The 23,394-nt window shown below is 46.5% G+C and overlaps 1 protein-coding gene across 4 annotated transcripts in view; it reads left to right on the top strand.

The window, feature by feature from the left end:
- The window catches only part of TNRC18 (trinucleotide repeat containing 18), a 1,076,633-nt gene that overhangs the window by 201,561 nt on the left and 851,678 nt on the right, over positions 1–23,394 (top strand). For all 4 annotated transcript variants that reach the window (XM_063934091.1, XM_063934092.1, XM_063934093.1 and 1 more), the window contains exon 6: positions 16,359–16,561. In XM_063934091.1, the coding sequence (XP_063790161.1) occupies positions 16,359–16,561 (203 nt within the window). The remainder of the gene's footprint in view (positions 1–16,358; positions 16,562–23,394) is intronic.

Raw genomic sequence — 23,394 nt, 5'->3', positions numbered from 1 at the left:
TATACGTCACCTGCAGCGCATTCATCATAAGTCAGTGACAAGTTCAAAAACTTTGGGCGACAGCGGAAGCAGTCCACTGACCAGTAAATCCCTTCCTCTTGTAACCAAGCTCACGCAAACCACCCCACCAACTCCCTCAGTGTCAATTTCCTCCTTCCCCAGGAATGCCAATAGTCCTGCAGGCCATGTCACTGGCAATTCTGACGAGTCCTCTCCTGCCTGGGATTCCTCCGATGCATCCTTGCGTGTAACGCCTACTGCTGCTGGCGCTGCTGTTGTTGCTGCTGGGAGTCGATGGTCATCCCAGAGGGGAAGTCGTACTCGTAAGACCACTTTTACTACTTCCACCAAGCAATTGACTGTCCAACAGTCCTTTGCGAGGAAGATGAAATATCACAGCAGTCATCCTGCTGCAAAGCGGATAACTGAGGCCTTGGCATCCTGGGCGGTGAGAAACGTGGTTCCGGTATCCATCATTACTGCAGAGGCAACTAGAGACTTGTTGGAGGTACTGTGTCCCCGGTACCAAATACCATCTAGGTTCCATTTCTCTAGGCAGGCGATACCGAAAATGTACACAGACCTCAGAAAAAGACTCACCAGTGTCCTAAAAAATGCAGTTGTACCCAATGTCCACTTAACCACGGACATGTGGACAAGTGGAGCAGGGCAGGCTCAGGACTATATGACTGTGACAGCCCACTGGGTAGATGTATGGACTCCCGCCGCAAGAACAGCAGCGGCGGCACCAGTAGCAGCATCTCGCAAACGCCAACTCTTTCCTAGGCAGGCTACGCTTTGTATCACCGCTTTCCAGAATACGCACACAGCTAAAAACCTCTTACGGCAACTGAGGAAGATCATCGCAGAATGGCTTACCCCAATTGGACTCTCCTGTGGATTTGTGGCATCGGACAACGCCAGCAATATTGTGTGTGCATTAAATCTGGGCAAATTCCAGCACGTCCCATGTTTTGCACATACCTTGAATTTGGTGGTGCAGAATTATTTAAAAAACGAGAGGGGCGTGCAAGAGATGCTGTCGGTGGCCAGAAGAATTGCGGGACACTTTCGGCGTACAGGCACCACGTACAGAAGACTGGAGCAACACCAAAAACGCCTGAACCTGCCCTGCCATCATCTGAAGCAAGAAGTGGTAACGAGGTGGAATTCAACCCTCTATATGCTTCAGAGGTTGGAGGAGCAGCAAAAGGCCATTCAAGCCTATACAACTGAGCACGATATAGGAGGTGGAATGCACCTGTCTCAAGCGCAGTGGAGAATGATTTCAACGTTGTGCAAGGTTCTGCAACCTTTTGAACTTGCCACACGTGAAGTCAGTTCAGACACTGCCAGCCTGAGTCAGGTCATTCCCCTCATCAGGCTTTTGCAGAAGAAGCTGGAGACATTGAAGGAGGAGCTAACACAGAGCGATTCCGCTAGGCATGTGGGACTTGTGGATGGAGCCCTTAATTCGCTTAACAAGGATTCACGGGTGGTCAATCTGTTGAAATCAGAGCACTACATTTTGGCCACCGTGCTCGATCCTAGATTTAAAACCTACCTTGGATCTCTCTTTCCGGCAGACACAAGTCTGCTGGGGTTCAAAGAACTGCTGGTGACAAAATTGTCAAGTCAAGCGGAACGCGACCTGTCAACATCTCCTTCACATTCTCCCGCAACTGGGGGTGCGAGGAAAAGGCTCAGAATTCCGAGCCCACCCGCTGGCGGTGATGCAGGGCAGTCTGGAGCGACTGCTGATGCTGACATCTGGTCCGGACTGAAGGACCTGACAACGATTACGGACATGTCGTCTACTGTCACTGCATATGATTCTCTCCCCATTGAAAGAATGGTGGAGGATTATATGAGTGACCGCATCCAAGTAGGCACGTCAGACAGTCCGTACTTATACTGGCAGGAAAAAGAGGCAATTTGGAGGCCCTTGCACAAACTGGCTTTATTCTACCTAAGTTGCCCTCCCACAAGTGTGTACTCCGAAAGAGTGTTTAGTGCCGCCGCTCACCTTGTCAGCAATCGGCGTACAAGGTTACATCCAGAAAATGTGGAGAAGATGATGTTCATTAAAATTAATTATAATCAATTCCTCCGTGGAGACATTGACCAGCAGCAATTGCCTCCACAAAGTACACAGGGAGCTGAGATGGTGGATTCCAGTGGGGACGAATTGATAATCTGTGAGGAGTGGGATGTACACAGTGATATATCGGAGGATGATGATGAGGTGGACATCTTGCCTCTGTAGAGCCAGTTTGTGCAAGGAGAGATTAATTGCTTCTTTTTTGGTGGGGGTCCAAACCAACCCGTCATTTCAGTCACAGTCGTGTGGCAGACCCTGTCACTGAAATGATGGGTTGGTTAAAGTGTGCATGTCCTGTTTATACAACATAAGGGTCGGTGGGAGGGCCCAAGGACAATTCCATCTTGCACCTCTTTTTTCTTTCATTTTTCTTTGCGTCATGTGCTGTTTGGGGGGTGTTTTTTGGAAGGGCCATCCTGCGTGACACTGCAGTGCCACTCCTAGATGGGCCAGGTGTTTGTGTCGGCCACTAGGGTCGCTTAGCTTACTCACACAGCTACCTCACTGCGCCTCTTTTTTTCTTTGCGTCATGTGCTGTTTGGGGGGTGTTTTTTGGAAGGGCCATCCTGCGTGACACTGCAGTGCCACTCCTAGATGGGCCAGGTGTTTGTGTCGGCCACTAGGGTCGCTTAGCTTACTCACACAGCTACCTCATTGCGCCTCTTTTTTTCTTTGCGTCATGTCCTGTTTGGGGAGTGTTTTTTGGAAGGGCCATCCTGCGTGACACTGCAGTGCCACTCCTAGATGGGCCAGGTGTTTGTGTCGGCCACTAGGGTCGCTTAGCTTACTCACACAGCTACCTCATTGCGCCTCTTTTTTTCTTTGCGTCATGTGCTGTTTGGGGAGTGTTTTTTGGAAGGGCCATCCTGCGTGACACTGCAGTGCCACTCCTAGATGGGCCAGGTGTTTGTGTCGGCCACTAGGGTCGCTTAGCTTACTCACACAGCTACCTCATTGCGCCTCTTTTTTTCTTTGCGTCATGTGCTGTTTGGGGAGTGTTTTTTGGAAGGGCCATCCTGCGTGACACTGCAGTGCCACTCCTAGATGGGCCAGGTGTTTGTGTCGGCCACTTGGGTCGCTTAGCTTAGCCATCCAGCGACCTCGGTGCAATTTTAGGACTAAAAATAATATTGTGAGGTGTGAGGTGTTCAGAATAGACTGAAAATGAGTGGAAATTATGGTTATTGAGGTTAATAATACTTTGGGATCAAAATGACCCCCAAATTCTATGATTTAAGCTGTTTTTTAGGGTTTTTTGAAAAAAACACCCAAATCCAAAACACACCCGAATCCGACAAAAAAAATTCGGTGAGGTTTTGACAAAACGCGTTCGAACCCAAAACACGGCCGCGGAACCGAACCCAAAACCAAAACACAAAACCCGAAAAATTTCCGGTGCTCATCACTACATTTCAGTAATCGCAGCGGCTGTGTGTGACGTCACACAGCGACCCTGATCACGCCCACCGTTTGTCTGGCCTGCCCCCGCTTCACCGTTGCCGCCCCTGCAGTGCTCCGTCTCTGCCTCGGAAACAGCATTGCACCCCCCCTCCCCCCAGAAAATGCGGGCGTATGCGCAGGATGGGCCCTACGCATACGCCCGCATCCTCTTTAATAGTTTTTCTCTTACGTCCTAGAGGATGCTGGGGTCCATTTTAGTACCATGGGGTATAGACGGTTCCGCAGGAGCCTTCGGCACTTTAAGACTTTTTAACAGTGTGAACTGGCTCCTCCCTCTATGCCCCTCCTCCAGACCTCAGTTTAGAAAATGTGCCTGGGAGACTGGATGCACACCAGTGGAGCTCTACAGAGTTCTGCTGGAAAAGACTTTGTTAGGTTTTTTATTTTACATGAAAGCTGCTGGCAACAACTTCCCTGCTTCGTGGGACTTAGGGGGGGGGGGGGGGAAGTAGGAACCAACTTCTCACTAGTTCAATGGCTCTGCTTCCGCTGACAGGACACCATTAGCTCCTGAAGGGTACTGAACACAGCCCTTGCCTGGCTGCTGCTCACTTCCACAGCACTGCCGCCACCCCCTAACAGAGCCAGAAGTCAGAAGGCTGGTGAGTATTTACCAGAGACCTGCAGAGAGGGGTACTCCAGTCATCATGGCAGCATTAAGGTACCAGCTCAGCGCGCGACGCTGCGCACAAACATGTCTCTCAGCACAAGGTGCAGGGAGCGGGGGGGCGCTCTGAGGGACATGAAAAATAAAATCCTTACTCTCACTGGCGACAAAGTTCGCACAAGGGAACCGCTGGTGTACATACCCCTGCCAGTATAAATATTGTGTTCCTGAGGCTGAACTGTGCCATTACAGGGGGGCGGGGCTTCTCAGAATTGCTATTAACACTTTGGCGCCATTTTCTCCTCACAGAGACACCTGAGTGCTGATCCTGAACGCTGCTTCTCCTCACACATCGCTGATACAAGTACCAGGGTGTTTTATAGAAGTGGAGGGGAGTGCATAGTTTATTGAAGTCTGCGGGATTCATATTAGATAAATAAGCACTGTGTTTGTGTATTTATTGTATGCAATACATATAGGGCGCGTGGTGTGGACTCGCAATCCCCTTTGGGTCTCTCTGACAGACTTTAGGTAGATCTGTCCCCAATAGCTCCCCTGTGTGTGTGAGTGGTGTGACTGTACACGTGTGTAACATGTCTAGAGAAAGTTCTTCCCCAGAGGAAACCATTTTGGAGGCACAAGAGTGTTCTGGGCCTGTGTGGGTGAGAAAGCTGCAGAGTAATATGTAAATTTTCTGAGTCTGAACAACAGACAAAGCAAGACAGTCTGTGGAGGATGCTCTGTTTGCTGATTCCTCCACGTCACCCACTCGGGTCCCCTCCTGTTCCCAGAAAAGGGGTCTGACCCAAATTATGCAAAGGGACGCTGACACAGATTCCGACACTCAAGTCGACACTGGAGATTTGAGGTGGGTAGATCCCAAACTGGCTAAGAGCATTCAATGTAGGATAGTCATTATAAAAGAGGTGTTGGAATTTCCTGACACAACACCTCCACCTGAGGAAAAAAATTATTTTAAACTAATTAAAAAAAAAACAGGTGGTGACTTTTCCTCCGTCTAAGGATAGCGTACCCTTTCCCTGAAGAGGATAGGCGTAAGTGGGAGTCACCCCCAATGATAGACATCTCAGTCTCTAGGTTGTCAAAGAAAATACTTTTACCTGCCCCAGGGTCAGCTTCATTAAAAGAACCTGCTGACCACAGATTAGAGACAACTTTAAAGTCCATCTATGTTGCTACGGGTACGTTACTCAGGCCCGCAATTGCTTCTGCGTGGGTAGGTAACGCAGTGGAAAAGTGGGCAGACAATTTAATTGTTACTATTGACACGGTCGATAAAGATGATATGCTGCAAATTCTAGGTCATATCAAAGATACTTGGTTGAGGCTATGAAGGACGTAGGCTTACTGGGCTCAAGGGCCTCTACTATGGCGATTTCAGCCGCAGGGCGCTCTGGATCCGCCAATGGAACGCTGACTCTGAATCCAAAAGAAATATTGGGGCGCTCCCCTACAATGGTGAGGCCCTCTTTGGAGAGAAACTAGATGCCATGATATCAACTACTACATCTGGCAAGTCAGCATTTCTGCCGTCGGCAGCTACATAAAAAAGTATATCATTCTCATACTATGCAGTCCTTTCGGCCCAACAAGTACAAAAAGGCTAAAGGTACCCCTTTTTGTCACAGGAAAAGGGAGAGGAAAAGGTAGAAAATCTACAGCACCGTCAGGCTTCCAGGAGCAGAAGTCAGCAACTACTTCTGCAAAAGCCACAGCATGACGCTGGGGCTCCTCTGCGGGAGTGCGATCGGGTGGGGGCACGTCTATTATTTTTCAGCCAGGTCTGGCTTCATTCAGACCTGGATCCTTGGATATTACAGATAGTATTCCAAGGTTACAGGTTGGAATTTCAAGACCTTACCCCATGCCGATTTTTCAAATCAGCCTTGCCAGTTGCTGCTCAGGACGGCACAAATGTCCTGAATGCAATACACAAATTATGTCAAGACAAAATAATTTCCTTGGTTCCTGCTGAACAAAGAAACCAAGGTTTTTATTCAAGCCTGTTTGTGGGTCCGAAGCCGGATGGCTCGGTCAGACCGATTTTAAACCTAAAATCTCTGAATCTTTATTTGAAAAGGTTCAAATTCAAGATGGGATCCTTGAGAGCGGTGATTTCCAGCTTGGAAGAAAAGGAATTTCTGGTGTCAGTGGACATCAAGGATGCTTACTTGCATGTCCCCATTTACCCGCCACATCAAGCATACCTGAGGTTTGCGGTTCAGGATTGCCACTACCAATTCCAGACATTACCGTTCGGCTCTCCACGGCTCTGAGAATATTCACCAAGGTGATGGCGGAGATGATGGTTCTCCTTCGCAAACAAGGAGTCAACATAATTACATACTTGGACGATCTCCTCATAAAAACGAGATCCAGGGACAAGCTACTCCAAAACATAGCATTGTCCCTGTATGTGAATTAACAGCACGGTTGGATCATCAACTTTCCAAAATCCCAGTTGGAACAGACAATGAGATTATCATTTTTGGGAATGATACTGGACACCGAGGTACAGAGAGTATTTCTACCGGTGGAAAAGGCTGAGGAGATCCAGAGCATGGTCAAACAACGTTTGAGACCAAGAACAGTATCATTTCATCAGTGCATTCACCTGTTGGGGAAAATGGTAGCGGCTGACGAGGCGCAACAATATGGCCGATTCCATGCCATTGTCTTCCAGTGGGACCTACGGGACAAGTGGTCCGGGTCGCATCTCCACATGCATCAAAGGATAACTTGTCAGCGAAAGCCAGAATTTCGCTCCTGTGGTGGCTACAAATTTCTCACCTCCTGGAGGGACGCAAGTTCGGGATTCAGGCCTGGATCCTGGTGACCACGGATGCAAGTCTCCGAGGATGGGGAGCAGTCACGCAAGGCGAAAGCTTCCAAGGAAGATGGTCAAGTTAAGAAACTCGCCTTCACATAAACATTCTGGAGTTGAGAGCTGTGTATAACAGTCTTCATCAAGCGGCACACCTTCTTCAAGGTCGTCCCATACAGATCCAGTCAGACAATGTAACGGCAGTAGCTTACATAAACCGTCGAGGGGAACAAAAAGCAGAGCGGCAATGGCAGAGGTGACAAAGATACTCCTCTGGGCAGAAAGACATGCAAAAGCTCTGTCGGCAATGTTCATTCCGGGAGTGGATAACTGGGAAGCAGACTTTCTCAGCAGACACGATCTCCATCCAGGAGAATGGGGCCTCCACCCAGAAGTCTTTGTGGAGGTGTCAAGTTGTTGGGGTGTTCCTCAAGTGGATATGATGGCATCACGCCTCAACAAGAGACAAGACCCACAAGCAAGAGCGATAGATGCACTATAGGTAACCCAGTGGGTGTTTCAGTCAGTATATCTTTTCCCTCCACTTCCACTTATTCCAAAAGTTCTCAAGATCATCAGAAGAACAGGAGTTCGGGCAATACTCATTGCTCCGGACTGGCCAAGGAGGGCTTGGTATCCAGATCTTCAAGAGTTATTAATGGAAGATCCTCGGCCTTTTCCTCTTCGCGAGGACCTGCTTCAGCCGGGGGCCGTTAGTTTATCAGGACTTACCGCGGTTGCGTTTGACGGCATGGCTATTGAGCACCAGATCCTAGCCCGTAAGGGTATTCCCAATGAAGTCATTCTCACACTTATTCTAGCCAGGAAAGGGGTAATGTCCAAACATTACCATAGTATTTGGAGAAAATATGTTTCTTGGTGTGAATCCAAGAAGTCTTCTGCGGTGGAGTTTCAATTAGGACGACTTCTCCTATTTCTACAGGCGGGTGTGGATGCTGGATTGAGATTAGGGTCTATCAAGGTTCAGATTTCGGCCTTGTTAGTTTTCTTTCAGAAACAATTGGCTTCTCTTCCTGAGGTCCAGACGTTTGTGAAGGGGGTTCTGCGCATCCAACCTCCCTTTGTGCCGCCTGCGGCGCCATGGAATCTTAATGTGGTGTTGCATTTCCTTAAATCAGACTGGTTTGAGCCTCTGCAAGAGGTAGAGTTAAAGTTTCTCACTTCTAAAGTGGTCATGCTATTGGCCTTGGCTTCAGGCAGACGAGTGTCTGAGTTAGGAGCTCTGTCACACAAGAGTCCTTATTTGATTTTTCATGAAGATAGGGCTGAGCTGAGAACACGTCAGCACTTTCTTCCGAAGGTTGTGTCTTCTTTTTATATCAACCAACCAGTGGTGGTGCCAGTAGCTTCTGACACCTCAGCCGTCTCAAAGTCCTTGGATGTTGTCAGAGCGCTGAGGACTTATGTTGCAAGAACGGCTCGGATAAGGAAAACAGAATCTCTGTTTGTCCTCTATGACCCCAACAAGATTGGGGGTCCTGCTTCTAAGCAGACTATTGCGCGCTGGATCTGGGGTACCATTCAGCCTGCTCATTCCACGGCAGGATTGCCGTTACCGACTTCGGTAAAAGCCCACTCTACAAGGAAAGTGGGTTCGTCCTGGACGGCTGCCCGGGGGGTCTCGGCTTTGCAAATCTGCCGAGCTGCTACTTGGTCGGGTGCAAACACATTTGCTAAGTGTTATAAGTTTGACACCTTGGCTACTGACGACCTTCAATTTGGTCAGTCAGTTCTGCAGGAACATTAGCACTTTCCCGCCCGTACTAGGATCTTTGGTATATCCCCATAGTACTAAAATGGACCCCAGCATCCTCTAGGACGTAAGAGAAAATAGGATTTTAATTACCTGCCGGTAAATCCTTTTCTCGTAGTCCGTAGAGGATGCTGGGCGCCCGCCCAGTGCTCATTTTTCCTGCTGATTACGTTTATCTTTTTGCACACGTGTTCTGATGTTGACAGCTGTTGCTGTTGCGTTATACATGCTGGTTGGCATGAGTTATGTTATTGGCCATGTTAGCCGATATGTTGTTTATGTATGGTGTGAGCTGGTGTGAATCTGGCCACAATTTTAATAGTAATTCCTCTCTCGAGAATGTCCGTCTCCTCGGGCACAGTTCCTATACTGAGGTCTGGAGGAGAGGCATAGAGGGAGGAGCCAGTTCACACTGTTAAAAAGTCTTAAAGTGCCGAAGGCTCCTGCGGAACCGTCTTTACCCCATGGTACTAAAATGAACCCCAGCATCCTCTATGGACTACGAGAAAAGGATTTACCGGCAGGCAATTAAAATCCTATTTTTTGCGGTTGGATCGCGTATTGTGATGCAACCTTGTCTTTTTCATCTGTGAACACAGCCAACAAAATGTTGTCAGGTATTGCAAAATAAGCATTGTTGGCCACAACATTATCAATGACAGTCTTGTACTTCTTTGGAAAGTACCTCGACGATTGGATAAACTGCCACACATGGCGAGCAGCATCTTTGATTGAAGACTGTTCTTTGATCCGGAACAAAGTTCACAAGCAATTTTAAAGATGCATTGGTCTGGCGGGTGGACACATAAAGCCTCAAGATCCTGTTGGCTGTAGTTAGCCACCGCGCATGACTAATGGCATCTAGCTTAGACTTGACGAGATCATCGGGATCCTCCCTGGCTTTGATGGCACAAGCAATACGAAACATATATTGCTGATCTGTTCTTAGAAGAGAAATGTCTATGGGGATCATTCTGACCTGATCGCTCGCTGCAGTTTATCACAGCGCAGCGATCAGGTCAGAACTGCGCCAGCGCCGCAGTGCTGTCGGAGGCTGTCGTTGCCTTGCGATCGCCTCTGCCTGATCAATAGACAGAGGTGGTCGCTGGGCGAGAGGGGGCGGCACGGCGCAGGCGTGGCTTGCCCGTGCGGGGGGCGGGCCGCAGCGTCTGCGTGACATCACACGCAGCCGCTGCGAGCCGGGCAGCGATGAGTAGCTCCCGGCCAGCACGCAACAGCTGCGCTGGCCGGGAGTTACTCCTGAAGTACAAAAGCATCGCCGCTGTGCGATGCTTTTGTACTTCAGCAACGAGCAGAATTGACATGTGGGGCGGACTAGCCCTGTGCTGGGCGTCCCTCCGCATGTCAGTGTGGATGATCGTAGCTGTGCTAAATTTAGCACAGCTACGATCAACTTGGAAAGACCCCCTATATCGGGGAGCTCACAATCAATAGACTACAATTTCACAATGGGAAGGTCCTCACAACCGCTCTAGAGCTGCCCGATGGAGAAATGCAGAAGACAGATGACCCACTCGAGAGTACAACACACCAATGCAGAGTCCTCAGGTGCGCAATTAGAAGCATCCTAGTCAACCTAATATCACACAGAAGGTGTATGGATATAACTTAACCAGCGCTCATAATCAGCTTCTAGTGTAGCAGTCACTGAATGCACTGTACAAAGCCACCTCTTGGGCTCAACAAATAAGTACCCATGAAACAGGAAAAATTTAAATATGGCAGTTTAATCACATATTTAATAATCAATAAAATGCAAAAAAAAAACCATTTAAGTTTAACAGAGGCAACGAGTATCTCCAATCAGCTGAACAAGTAGCAATTACTGGCTGTGTTAAGGGGGTACACACACAGAGATCCATTCTTAAAATCTAAGCAATCTCTTGTGTGTATGCCCCCCAGCGATATCGATGCGCGGCCCCGTGCATCGCTATCGCCCGTGCTAGATTGGCTTGCATGCAGGCACAATCTAGCACATCGCTTATTTCACACACTGGGTGAAATGAGCGGCCACCGACCCTCCCCCCCCCACGCTCAGCACACGCTGTGCTGAGCGGGAGGGAGAGATGTGTGTTGAGCGGTCTGTAACAGATCGCTCAGCACACATCTCTCTAGTGTATACTGGGCTTTAGAAATGTGCAAAGCAGTTTTAAAAGAGCTTAGTGCAGTGGGAAATCCCAGGCTCTCCACTGTTCCAGACTCTGATGTACAAATGCAGGTCTCTGCTTATGGTCGCATCAAAGGGGTCCTTCGCCGTGAACATCTACGCGTTTCAACCCTTGCTGGGGTCTTTTTCAAGGTCCTGAGTGTGTTGTAATTGGTCCATACAATACTGTATAAATACCGCTTCTATCCAATCCTATGCCATTTGTTGCAGCTGATCCCTATACATGAATAAACTAAAAGTCCCATGATCCTATGCTGCACCCAGCGCATTCTAACCACTGACACTGGGGGTTATTCAGGTTTGTAAGCAAAGCAAAAAACACACAACTGGGCAAAATCATGTTGCTCTGCAAGTGGGGCAGATATAATGTGAAGAGAGATTTAGATTTGGGTGGTGTGTGTTCAAACTGAAATCTAGATTGCAGTATAAAAATATAGCTCTCTAACATTTGTGGGCTACATGCAAAAGCAGCCATCATTATGCTGCACAGACAAAAAATAAACCACCAAAATCTAAATCTCTCTGCATGTTATATCAGCCCCACCTGCAGTAAAACATGGTTTCGCCCAGTTGTGTGCTTTTTTGCTTTGCTTACAAACCTGAATCAGGCCCACTGTCACAGACTGCTTACTGACATGGAAATTGTCACACATTGCTTACTGGCTCAGAGACTGTCACGTTACAGTACTTACCAATTTAGAAACTGTCAAACACTGCTACAGTTGGCAAGAAAGGTGGGTATGGTCTGCTGTAGGGATTGCAGGACAGATGTCAATTCAAGTAGGAATCACTGATCAATTATCAGTTTTCACGACCGTCGAAATATATGGATCCAGAAACTGATCCTGGATCCTATGTGTTTTCGACCCAAATTTGTTTCTGGTAAAACCTTGTTATTTTTTTCCACCCACAAATTTTTCGGGCACAATTTAATTCAACCCGTAATGAGAAGATTGTGACAAATAAGTTCCTTTTGCAATTGTTCATCCCTAGGCATTGGCATGTGTTGCCTCACTATTAACCCAGGCTTCAGCTCAGGGGCGTAACCAGAACTTTGTGATCCCCACAGCAACAATTTGAAGGGGCCCTTGTCCCAATGGTTCTAGAGAGACACCTCTCTGCAGCAGTTGTTAATTTTGTGCCCCCTAATAGTGTCTTAGTTCATTTTCTGAACCATAGTAGTGCCCTAGTTAAGTAGGGATGCCAGTACACATTATGCAACACAGTACCCCCAATTCACATTATGACATATAGAGAGGTATTCATTTGTTTGAAAAGTCAGTTGGGTGTCTGTTTTTTTCCTATCTAATAGACATGAAAAAAAAAGACACCCAACTGACTTTTCGAACAATTGAATTCCACCCATAGTGTCCCTAGTTCATGTCACATTACAGTGCTGCGACCAGGGCATATTATGCCACACTATAGTGCCTCTACTTTATATTGTGCCACAATATTGTACCCCAGTTCATAACATTATAATGCTATCCAGTTCATTTTATACCACTTTACAATGAGTGGGTCCAGGGGTGTAATTAGATATGTTGTAGGCCCCAAGGTAAACGTTTGTTAGGGCCCCTATGTATCTACCAATGGTGAAAAATGTATATTTGACAGGGAAGATGTGCCTCTCTCAGCTCTGGGCCCCGTAGCAGCTGCACTCCCATCTCCTATGGCAGCTACATCCTTACTTGAGCTAATACGTGTGCTTATATATAACGCTTTTGATATGTTTGTAAATGTGGCTAAAAAAAGTTGTAATCTTCAGTATTATATATGGGTACTGTTTGTTTATGCAACTACATTGCATCTCATACAGCTTCATACTACCATTACAATTATGACAAACTAGGGTGTATGCCATTCATATCAATCATCTACAGATGTGTCCTCTTACATACTTGCTGCAGTCACGCTAAACAGCCCCTGAAGTTGTGCCATGTGGGACTTGGTAGCACTGAGCGTCTTTTTTGCATTTTATTTTTTGCGAAAATGCGTATTAGACGGATCTATCTGCATCTGAAATGCCACCTTACAGTGTTTTCCATGTAAAGTGTGCATTAGCAAGGATCCGAGTGCTGCGTCTGAGGACGGTCACAATTCTTGATGGTTTCAGGCACCGGCCAGCCTGAGTAAGCTCGTCGGATTCAGACAACCAGGTCCACAAATTTATTTTGAAGAACGATGTTGGGTGCCACCCCCGCTCCGCCCCCACAAATGCTGCAGGATGTCATTCATGCTGCAGCTGACTGAGTGCTCCGAGTGACATTGCAAGACCCATTCTGCCCATGTACATGTACAGATTTCTCCATTTGTGTATGTGTAAAGATGCATCTGCACAACTGGTTTCAACATTTGTATTTCAAGTTGTAAGATACTTAAATCTAAATACATAAATGTATAGATACGTCTGGAGGAAAGATGTGGCACTCACCACAACTCTAAAACTTGGAGCCAGCTTAGGTACATAGGGGTGTGGATCATAGGGTCGACCACACTTAGGTCGACAGTGTCTAGGACGACCACTATTGGTCGACAGCAACTAAGTTGACACCTGAAATAGGTCGACACAAGCATTAGGTCGACATGAACATGGTCGACATGAGGTTGTTTTTTTTTAAATGGTGTTGTTTTCTTCATAGAGTGACTGGGGAACTCCAATTATGGCACTGTGTCCCCTCGCATGGCTCACTCCGCTCACCATGCTTCAGGCAAGGTTACCATTCCCAATTGTATATACCGCATGGATCGTAAAGTATGAAAAAGTTCAAAATATGAAATTTTTTTTGAAAACCCCAATGTCGACTTTTTGTCATGTCGACATAGTAACCATGTCGACCTAATGCATGTTGACCAATAGTGGTCGACCTAATGCATGTCGACCTAAGTGTGGTCGACCTAGATACTGGATACCGGTACATAGTCTTGGTCTTGGGCTTGGTCTCCCAGCCCCAACCCGTTTATAGGATATGTGAATCCTATAGACTGGTTGGGGCTGGGAGACTGGCGTTTGAGCATACCAACCCCAGGATCCTGGCAGTAGAATGCTGGCGGGGATGTCGGCAAGCACAAAGAAGCCCCTTGTGGACACCCACGAGTTGGAATAGAGCCTGTGGGTAGGCATTCCGACTGTCAGCATTTTGAGCGCTCGAGATCCCGCCGTCGGCATGGTGACTGCTGGAATTCCGAGCGGCGGTAACATGACTTCATCCACTATAAACGCCTCCAGCTGCATTAGAATTTTAATTAGACTGAATTGAAAAACAGCTGTGCAATTCCATACAAACGTGAACCAGGCCCACTGAGCATGGTTTGAAGCCGTGGTTTCAGTGCTTATCCCCCTTTTAGACATGGGTGATGGATCCAGGTTATTTCCAGGTCGTCGCCGTTCACACCAGACCAGGGTCTTCCAGTTACCTGTGTCTTCTGGCTTACAATGGACGCTTGGAGAATATATAACATAGTAACATAGTAACATAGTATCTAAGGTTGGAAAAAGACAATTGTCCATCGGGTTCAACCTATTTGTGGTCTCCTATGCACAATTATTTTGTATAAAATTTTGACTGAAGTTGCTGACTGCCGTTCCGATTAACCCCTCTTTTTTATAATAACCATAGTGCGTGACCATGTCCCGTAACCCTGGATATCCTTATCCATTAGGAATTTATCTAACCCATTCTTAAAGGTGTTGACTGAGTTGGCCATTACACCTCCCTCAGGCAGGGAATTCCAAACACGTATCGTCCTTACCGTAAAAAAGCCTTTACGCCGTATTGTGTGGAATCTCCTCTCCTCTAACCTGAGCGAATGTCCACGAGTTCTCTGTGTTGATCTAACCAAAAACAGGTCCTGCGCAAGATCTGTATATTGTCCCCTTATATATTTGTAAATGTTGATCATGCCCCCTCTTAATCTCCTCTTTTCCAGTGTAAACATGCCTAGTCTTGCAAGCCTTTCCTCGTATTCCAGCGTCTCCATACCCTTAATTAGTTTGGTCGCCCGCCTTTGAACCTTTTCTAGCTCCAGGATATCCTTCTTGTAGTAAGGTGCCCAGAATTGTACACAGTATTCAAGGTGTGGCCTCACAAGTGATTTATATAATGGGAGTATAATACTCTCGTCCCTAGCATCAATTCCCCGTTTTATGCATGCTAATATCTTATTAGCCTTCTTTGCTGCAGTCCTACTTTGGGTACTACTGCTTAGTTTGCTATCTATGATAATACCTAAGTCCTTTTCCAGTACAGAATCCCCTAATTTTACCCCATTTAGTAGGTAGGTGTTATTTTTGTTCTTGTTACCACAGTGCATTACCTTACACTTGTCTGTATTGAAGCGCATTCTCCATTTCGCTGCCCAAGCTTTTAATTTAACTAAGTCATTCTGAAGCGACTCAGCATCCCCCTCCGCATTTATAACTTTACACAATTTGGTATCATCTGCAAAAATTGATACCATGCTCTCTAGACCTTCTGTTAGGTCGTTAATGAAAATATTGAACAATAGCGGTCCTAATACTGAGCCTTGCGGCACACCACTTAGCACTTCAGTCCAAGTTGAAAAAGATCCATTAACCACAACGCGCTGCTCCCTATTATCTAACCAGTTTTTGAGCCAAGTGCATATTGTGCTTCCTAGCCCTGATTCTTGTAGCTTGTAGATAAGTCTCATGTGTGGTACAGTATCGAACGCTTTGGCAAAATGTAAAAAGATTACATCCACCTCTTTACCCTGATCTAGGTTTGCGCTTACTGTTTCATAAAAGCCAAGTAAGTTGGTTTGACAGGATCTGTCCTTCATAAACCCATGTTGATTCCTTTTAATGACCTTATTGACTTCAAGGAACTTCTGAATACTATCTCTTAGAATACCTTCCAATACTTTCCCCACTATAGATGTAAGACTAACTGGTCTATAGTTAATTGGTTCAGCTTTACTTCCCTTTTTGAATATAGGCACTACTTCCGCTATACGCCAGTCTTGGTGCTACTGTTATCACCAATCTGCTGCTTTTAGGCGTGACCCGGGTAATGCCGCTCACGCTAGGGGCGACCCGGGTCAGTCTCGGGAACATACTTGGTACCGAGCAGGGTCGTGGATTCAGGACATCCGACCCAGGTCGGGTCTGTTCACACATGTAAAGACCCGGGTCAAAAGGCTGTATGTGAATGGGGTATAAATAATAATTTGAGCATCATGTTTTTGCATATATACAGTACGTCTGCTGTCTACAAGTTGCAGATATTGAATCTCAACCTATAGAATAACTCTTACTACGTTTATGCCAATAGTTACGTAAAACATTTTGCTAATTTTGGACAAGTATTCTCCACTTCAGCAGCTGCAAGATTGTGTGATGATCTATTTGGTGTATTCCAGAGAAAACAAAGACTTACCCGACATCTCTCAGATTCATTCATCTGGATGTGCTGGTATTGGGTTGAGCTCTAATTTGATGGTGACAGGAGGAACATCACTATCAGCTTCAGGACCATGGGCAACTGATTCCAACTCACACTTGTTGAATCCATGGCTACCCTCTGGAGTGATACCCTGCATGTGGCATGCTGACCACCCACACGGTAAGCTGTGAATCAAAATAATTTGGCTCTTGGAAAGAAAAATTTAGTGCATTGTGACAATTATTTTGTTTATACCAATATGTATTACTTGCAAAACGTACTACAGTTCCATTTTGTCAAATTGTACAACTGCAATAGAAATCTACAGAGTATATAGATTTGACACCAAATGCCAGCTTATCTTGTATTATTTATAAAGCTATATGACAGTTGTAATCGAACCTAAAAATGTAAATACTGTACTTACCCTTGATAGCAGCATTTTAATTTTAAATTGCCATTATTGGTAGTTCTTTGTTTAGTTTTTTCTGTTGCTTTCTACTAACAGTAATTTTTCTTAAACTTCTGTTTTTTACACTTGATCTTAAGGCCCATACACACACTTGCCGATAAAATGAGCTACGTTGCTCATTTTCCCCCTTCCTGAGCGACGTCGCTCATCTTATCGGCAAGTGTGTTTGCCGCCAGCGACGAACGATGCAAGTCCCCGCGGTTCAACAACGATTGTCGCTGTTGGTAGTGCATGCAAGCTCGATCTGGACTGTTGTCCAGGAGGGGTGGTCTTAAGTTTGCCGGCTGGCGTGACCCTGGCGCACAGTATACCGGCGACGGAATCCCGACAGCTGGCATACCGACACCTTTTCTCCCTCTTGGGGGTCCACAAGGGGCTCATTTGTGCTCACCCAGCTGTCGGTATGCCGGCGGTCGGGATTCCGGCGCCGGTATGCTGGGCCGCCAGCATACCCTACTACACTCGTCCAGGAGCTGTGTGCACGGCCGGCGGCTGCGTGACGTCACTGAGCGATATGAGCGGTTATATCGCTCAGTGTGTATGGGTGGCCGCCGACTGCCCTGCCCGGGAGATGAAACACTAGACGACATCGCTCATAGAGCAACGTCATTAAGTGTGTATGGGCCTTTAGACCATAATGTCTTGACAGCAGATAATTTACAACTTTGTACAGTTATGTAACATAGTAACATAGTTTTTGAGGTTGAAAAAAGACAATTTGTCCATTGAGTTCAACCTATTTGTGGTCTCCTGCACTGTATTATTTTTACTACTAATTTTATCTGTTGTGAATGTCGACCGTTATGTTTGTTCCTCTTTTTTTTTTTAACTATAGTACGTGATCTACCCACAATAACCCTGTATATCCTTATCCATTAGGAATTTTTGTAGCCTGTTCTTAGAAGTATTGACTGAGTCACCATTACCACTCTCTCAGGCAGGGAATTCCAAACATGTATTGTCCTTACTGTGAAGAAACCTTTTCGCCTCTGTGTGCGAAATCTCCGCTCCTCTGTTGAATGTAAATATTATTCTAACACATACAGATATAAAAAGTACTGGCAACCATAATAGATGAAATAGAAAATGGCCAAAATGGTCCTAATAGAAATAGATAATTAAACATACAAGTATTTAATGTCAAAAAGTATGTGAACACCAAGGCCAGCTCCAGACTCATTCCATAGGAGCGGCTGTGTGCGTCGCTATCCCATGGGGAGCGCCGTATGGCCGCCACAATTGTGACAGTTAACCGCAGGTGGCCAGAGCCACAATAAGAAGAACCTCTGCACTGCCTGAATCCATCCCCCGTCCTGTTAAAGTCAGCTTCAGGGACTAATCGCGCAGCTGTCACCCCCTGCCACAAATTAGTCCAGCCTGCGGCAGCCTCACTGGCACTGCTGGAACTGTGTGTACTACCTGGTCCTTCCCCTGGGCCCAGCCAGCAATGACATGCTGTGAGGAGTCCTCTCTTTCCCCTCTATGAGACCCCGCTGCTTCCTTCTATCCTTCCCTACCAGTCACATTGCCTGGCCCTGAACTGTGCTGCAGCTGCACAGTAAGAAGAAACACCAAGCGGACTTTTTCATGAGTGGTGGTATGTACCTAACTGAAGAGGGGTGAGGGTGTATAAAAGCAATCTGTTTGTGGGGTAGTGGTTTATTACAATTACAGAGGTGTATAAATGTTATCTTGGGGGGATGGGGGGCAAATAGGGATGTGGTTACATTGCTGGCAGTCAGTATCCCGGCGGTCAGGACACCAACGCCAGTATCCCGACTACTGACAATGCTAACAGCCGGAATCCCAGCTAACAGGGGCTATTCCCACTCGTGGCGAACCTGTGCCACCGAGTCCGCAGTGTGGCGAGCACAGCATGGCGAGCGCAGCAAGACGTAAGGAGGTCTTTGCGCTCACTCCCCTTCCGTCATTCTGGTGGCCTGGATCCCGCCGCCTGTCAAAATCCTGACCAGGTCAAAATACCAACAGTTAGAATGTCGACAGGTTAAAAGGTCGACACACGGTTTTCATTGTGTTTTTTTGTGAGTGTATGTCGACATAGGCCGACATGGACACTGCATAAGTGTGTCGCGTCCCTGCACATGGGAGGTCATTCCGAGTTGTTCGCTCGCAAGTGAATTTTAGCAGATTTGCTCATGCTAAGCCGCCGCCTACTGGGAGTGAATCTTAGCATCTTAAAATTGCGAACGATGTATTCGCAATATTGCGATTACACACCTCGTAGCAGTTTCTGAGTAGCTTCAGACTTACTCGGCATCTGCGATCATTTCAGTGCTTGTCGTTCCTGGTTTGACGTCACAAACACACCCAGCGTTCGCCCAGACACTCCCCCGTTTCTCCGGCCACTCCTGCGTTTTTTCCGGAAATGGTAGCGTTTTTTCCCACACGCCCATAAAATGGCCTGTTTCCGCCCAGTAACACCCATTTCCTGTCAATCACATTACGATCGCCAGAACGATGAAAAAGCCGTGAGTAAAAAACCTAACAGCATAGCAAATTTACTTGGCGCAGTCGCACTGCGGACATTGCGCATTAAGCGGAAAATCGCTGCGATGCGAAGATTTTTACCGAGCGAACAACTCGGAATGACCTCCATGGCTCGCATACTTCAGGCATGGTGCCTCGCTGTGCTCGGCACACTATTATATTCCCCCTCCAGGTACACTGGGATGTAAAAGTATGAACAAGTCGGTTTCAAGGAAGAACTCATGTCGACATTTTAAATGGCAATATTTTGACCATGTCTGTATTTTGACCGCCGGTCAATGGTTGTCGATATTTTGACCGTCAGGATTTTGACTGTAGGTAAATTGACCGTATGCCGTGTGGTGTATTATAATGTATAAAAGTTATCTGTGAGGAGTGTATAAATGTATATCTGTGTGGTGTATTATTGTGGGGGGTGGTAGGGAGGGTGTGTATAAATGCTACCTACTGTATATCTGTGTGGTGTATTATAGTATATAAATGTTATCTGTGAGGTGTATATAAATGTATATCTGTGGTGTGTTTTATGTTGGATGTATTATTGTGGGGGGGTTGCATAAATGTTTATCTGTGTGGTGTATTATTGTCGGGATTAGGGGGTGTATTATGTTATCTGTGGGATGTATTATTGTGGGGGTTGTATAAATGTATATCTGTGTGGTGTATTATAGTGTAGAAATGTTATCTGGGGTGTGTATAAATGTATATCTGTAAACGTTATCTGTAGGAGGTGTATAAGTATATATCTGTGGTGTATTATTGTGTGGGGTGTATAAATTTATATCTGTGTGGTGTTTTATGTAGGATGTGTTATTGTGGGGGGTGTTTAAATGTATATCTCTGTGGTGTATTATAGTGTATAAATGTTATCTGTGGGTGGTGTATAAATGTATATCTGTGTTGTGTTTTATGTAGGATGTATTATTGTGGGGGGTATATAAATGTATATCTGTTTGGCGTATTATAGTGTATAAATGTTACCTGTGACTGGGACACTTCTAGAAGCAGAACTCGGATATACTCTCTGATATCCTTGTTATGGCTTTATTACAGTGATTAACATTTGCTGGTGCTTTTGGATGATTGATTCTGGGAGAGCCTGGAATATGTGATTTAGCACCTTTGTTGGAGGACTTTTATAAGCATCCTGTGTGCTCCCCCACTATCTCCATTCAGACTTAAATCAAAAGGTCAACTTTCTGCCTGATTTCTTTTGGCAATGCATATCTTGCACTGCTGAGGGTATTATGTGTATCTGGCACTGCTGGGGGTATTATGTGTATCTGGCACAGCTGGGGCATTATGTGTATCTGGCACTGCTGGGGGTATAATGTATATCTGGCACTATATCAGGGGCATTACGTGTAAGGAGCACTACTGTGGGCATTATGTGTAAGGCTGCCAATTGTATAGTGCATCCGGAAAGTATTCCACATTTTGTTATGTTACAGCCTTATTTCAAAATGGAATAAATTCATTTTTCCCCTCAAAATTCTACACACAATTACACCATAATGACAATGTGAAAAAAGTTCTTTTGATATTTTTGCAAATTTATTAAAAATAAAAAACTAAGAAATCACATGTACATAAGTTTTCACAGCCTTTGCTCAATACTTTATTGATGTACCTTTTGCAGCAATAACAGCCTCAAGTCTTTTTGAATATAATACCACAAGCTTGGCACACCTATCTTTGGACTGTTTCGCCCATTCCTTTTTGCAGCACCTCTCAAGCTCCATCAGGTTGGATGGGAAGCGTCAGTGCACAGCCATTTTCAGATCTCTCCAGAGATGTTCAATAGGATTCAAGTCTGGGCTCTGGTTGGGCCACTCAAGGACATTCACATAGTTGTAGGAAGAGTGGTGATTCCGAACTTCTTCCATTTACGGATAATAGAGGTCACTGTGCTCATTGGGACCTTCAAAGCAGCAGATATTTTTCTCTACCCTTCCCCAGATTTGTGCCTCGAGACAATCCTGTCTCGGCGGTCTACAGAAAATTCCTTTGACTTCATGCTTGGTTTGTGCTCAGACATGCACTGTCAAGTGTGGTACCTTATATAGACACGTGTGTACCTTTCCAAGTCATGTCGAATCAACTGAATTTACCACAGGTGGACTCCAGTTAAGCTGTAGGAACATCTTAAGCAGGATCAGTGGAAACAGTGTGCACCTGAGCTCAATTTTGAGCTTTATGGCAAAGGCAGTGATTACTTATGTACATGTGATTTCTTAGTTTCTCTAACGTCCTAGTGGATGCTGGGGACTCCGTAAGGACCATGGGGATAGACGGGCTCCACAGGAGACATGGGCTACTTTAAGAAAGAATTTAGGTTCTGGTGTGCACTGGCTCCTCCCTCTATGCCCCTCCTCCAGACCTCAGTTTGATACTGTGCCCAGACGAGCTGGGTGCTTTTCAGTGAGCTCTTCTGAGTTTGCTGAGAGAAAGTATTTTGTTAGGTTTTTTATTTTCAGGGAGCTCTGCTGGCAACAGACTCCCTGCATCGTGGGACTGAGGGGAGAGAAGCAGCCCTACTCTCTGAAGCTAGGTCCTGCTTCTTGGGCTACTGGACAACATTAGCTCCAGAGGGATCGGTACGCAGGATCTCACCCTCGCCGTCCGGTCCCGGAGCCGCGCCGCCGTCCCCCTCGCAGAGCCGGAAGACAGAAGCCGGGTGAGTATGAGAAGCAAAGAAGACTTCACAGGCGGCAGAAGATCTGTGTTCTTCACTGAGGTAACGCACAGCACTGCAGCCGTGCGCCATTGCTCCACACACCTACACATACTCCGGTCACTGTAAGGGTGCAGGGCGCGGGGGGGGGGAGGCGCCCTGGGCAGCATTTGGGACCTCTTTTGGCAAAGTTAAGCATATATACAGCTGGGCACTGTATATATGTATGAGCCTCCGCCCAAAAAATTGCATATTTAAGCGGGACAGAAGCCCGCCGCCGAGGGGGCGGGGCTTCTTCCTCAGCACTCACCAGCTCCATTTTTTCTCCACAGCTCCTCTGAGAGGAAGCTCCCCAGGCTCTCCCCTGCAGATACACGGTAGAAGAGGGTAAAAAGAGAGGGGGGGGGCACATAATTAGGCGCAAAAGAGCAATGTAAACAGCAGCTTACTGGGTTAACATTATGTTACTGTGTTATTCCTGGGTTTATAGCGCTGGGGTGTGTGCTGGCATACTCTCTCTGTCTCTCCAAAGGGCCTTTTGGGGTAACTGTCTTCAGAGAGGGCATTCCGTGTGTGTGTGTGTGGTGTGTTGGTACGCTTGTGTCGACATGTCTGATGAGGAAGGCTATGTGGAAGCAGAGCGGGAGCAAATGATGGATATGTGGAAGGTTTTAAATGATAATGTTAATTCCTTGCATAAAAAGTTAGAAAAATCTGAAGCCTCGGGACAGTCAGGGTCCCAACCCGTGCCTGATCCTATGTCGCAGAGGCCGTCAGGGTCTCAGAAGCGCCCACTATCCCAAACTGTTGACACAGATACCGACATGGATTCTGACTCCAGTGTCGATTACGATGATGCAAAGTTACAGCCAAAATTGGCTAAATCCATCCGTTATATGATTATAGCAATTAAGGATGTGTTGTACATTACAGAGGAAACCCCAGTCCCTGACAAGAGGGTGCATATGTATGGGGAAAAGAAGCCGGAGGTAGCCTTTCCCCCCTCACACGAGCTATATGAGTTATGTGAAAAGGCTTGGGAATCTCCAGATAAAAAACTGCAGATTTCCAAAAGGATTCTTATGGCGTATCCTTTCCCGCCAACGGACAGGTTACGCTGGGAATCCTCCCCTAGGGTGGACTAAGCTTTAACACGCTTATCCAAGAAGGTAGCCCTGCCGTCACAGGATACGGCTACCCTCAAAGATGCTGCGGATCGCAAACAGGAGGTTACCCTGAAGTCCATTTATACACATTCAGGTACCTTACTGAGGCCGACAATCGCGTCGGCCTGGGTGTGTAGTGCTGTAGCAGCATGGACGGATACCTTATCTGAGGAAATTGATACCTTAGACAAGG

This window comes from Pseudophryne corroboree, chromosome 7 (genome assembly GCF_028390025.1).
Source record: "Pseudophryne corroboree isolate aPseCor3 chromosome 7, aPseCor3.hap2, whole genome shotgun sequence".
Taxonomy (NCBI): domain Eukaryota; kingdom Metazoa; phylum Chordata; class Amphibia; order Anura; family Myobatrachidae; genus Pseudophryne; species Pseudophryne corroboree.
The sequence above is the reverse complement of the archived record's forward strand: the minus strand, read 5'-3'. Positions and strand labels throughout refer to the sequence as shown.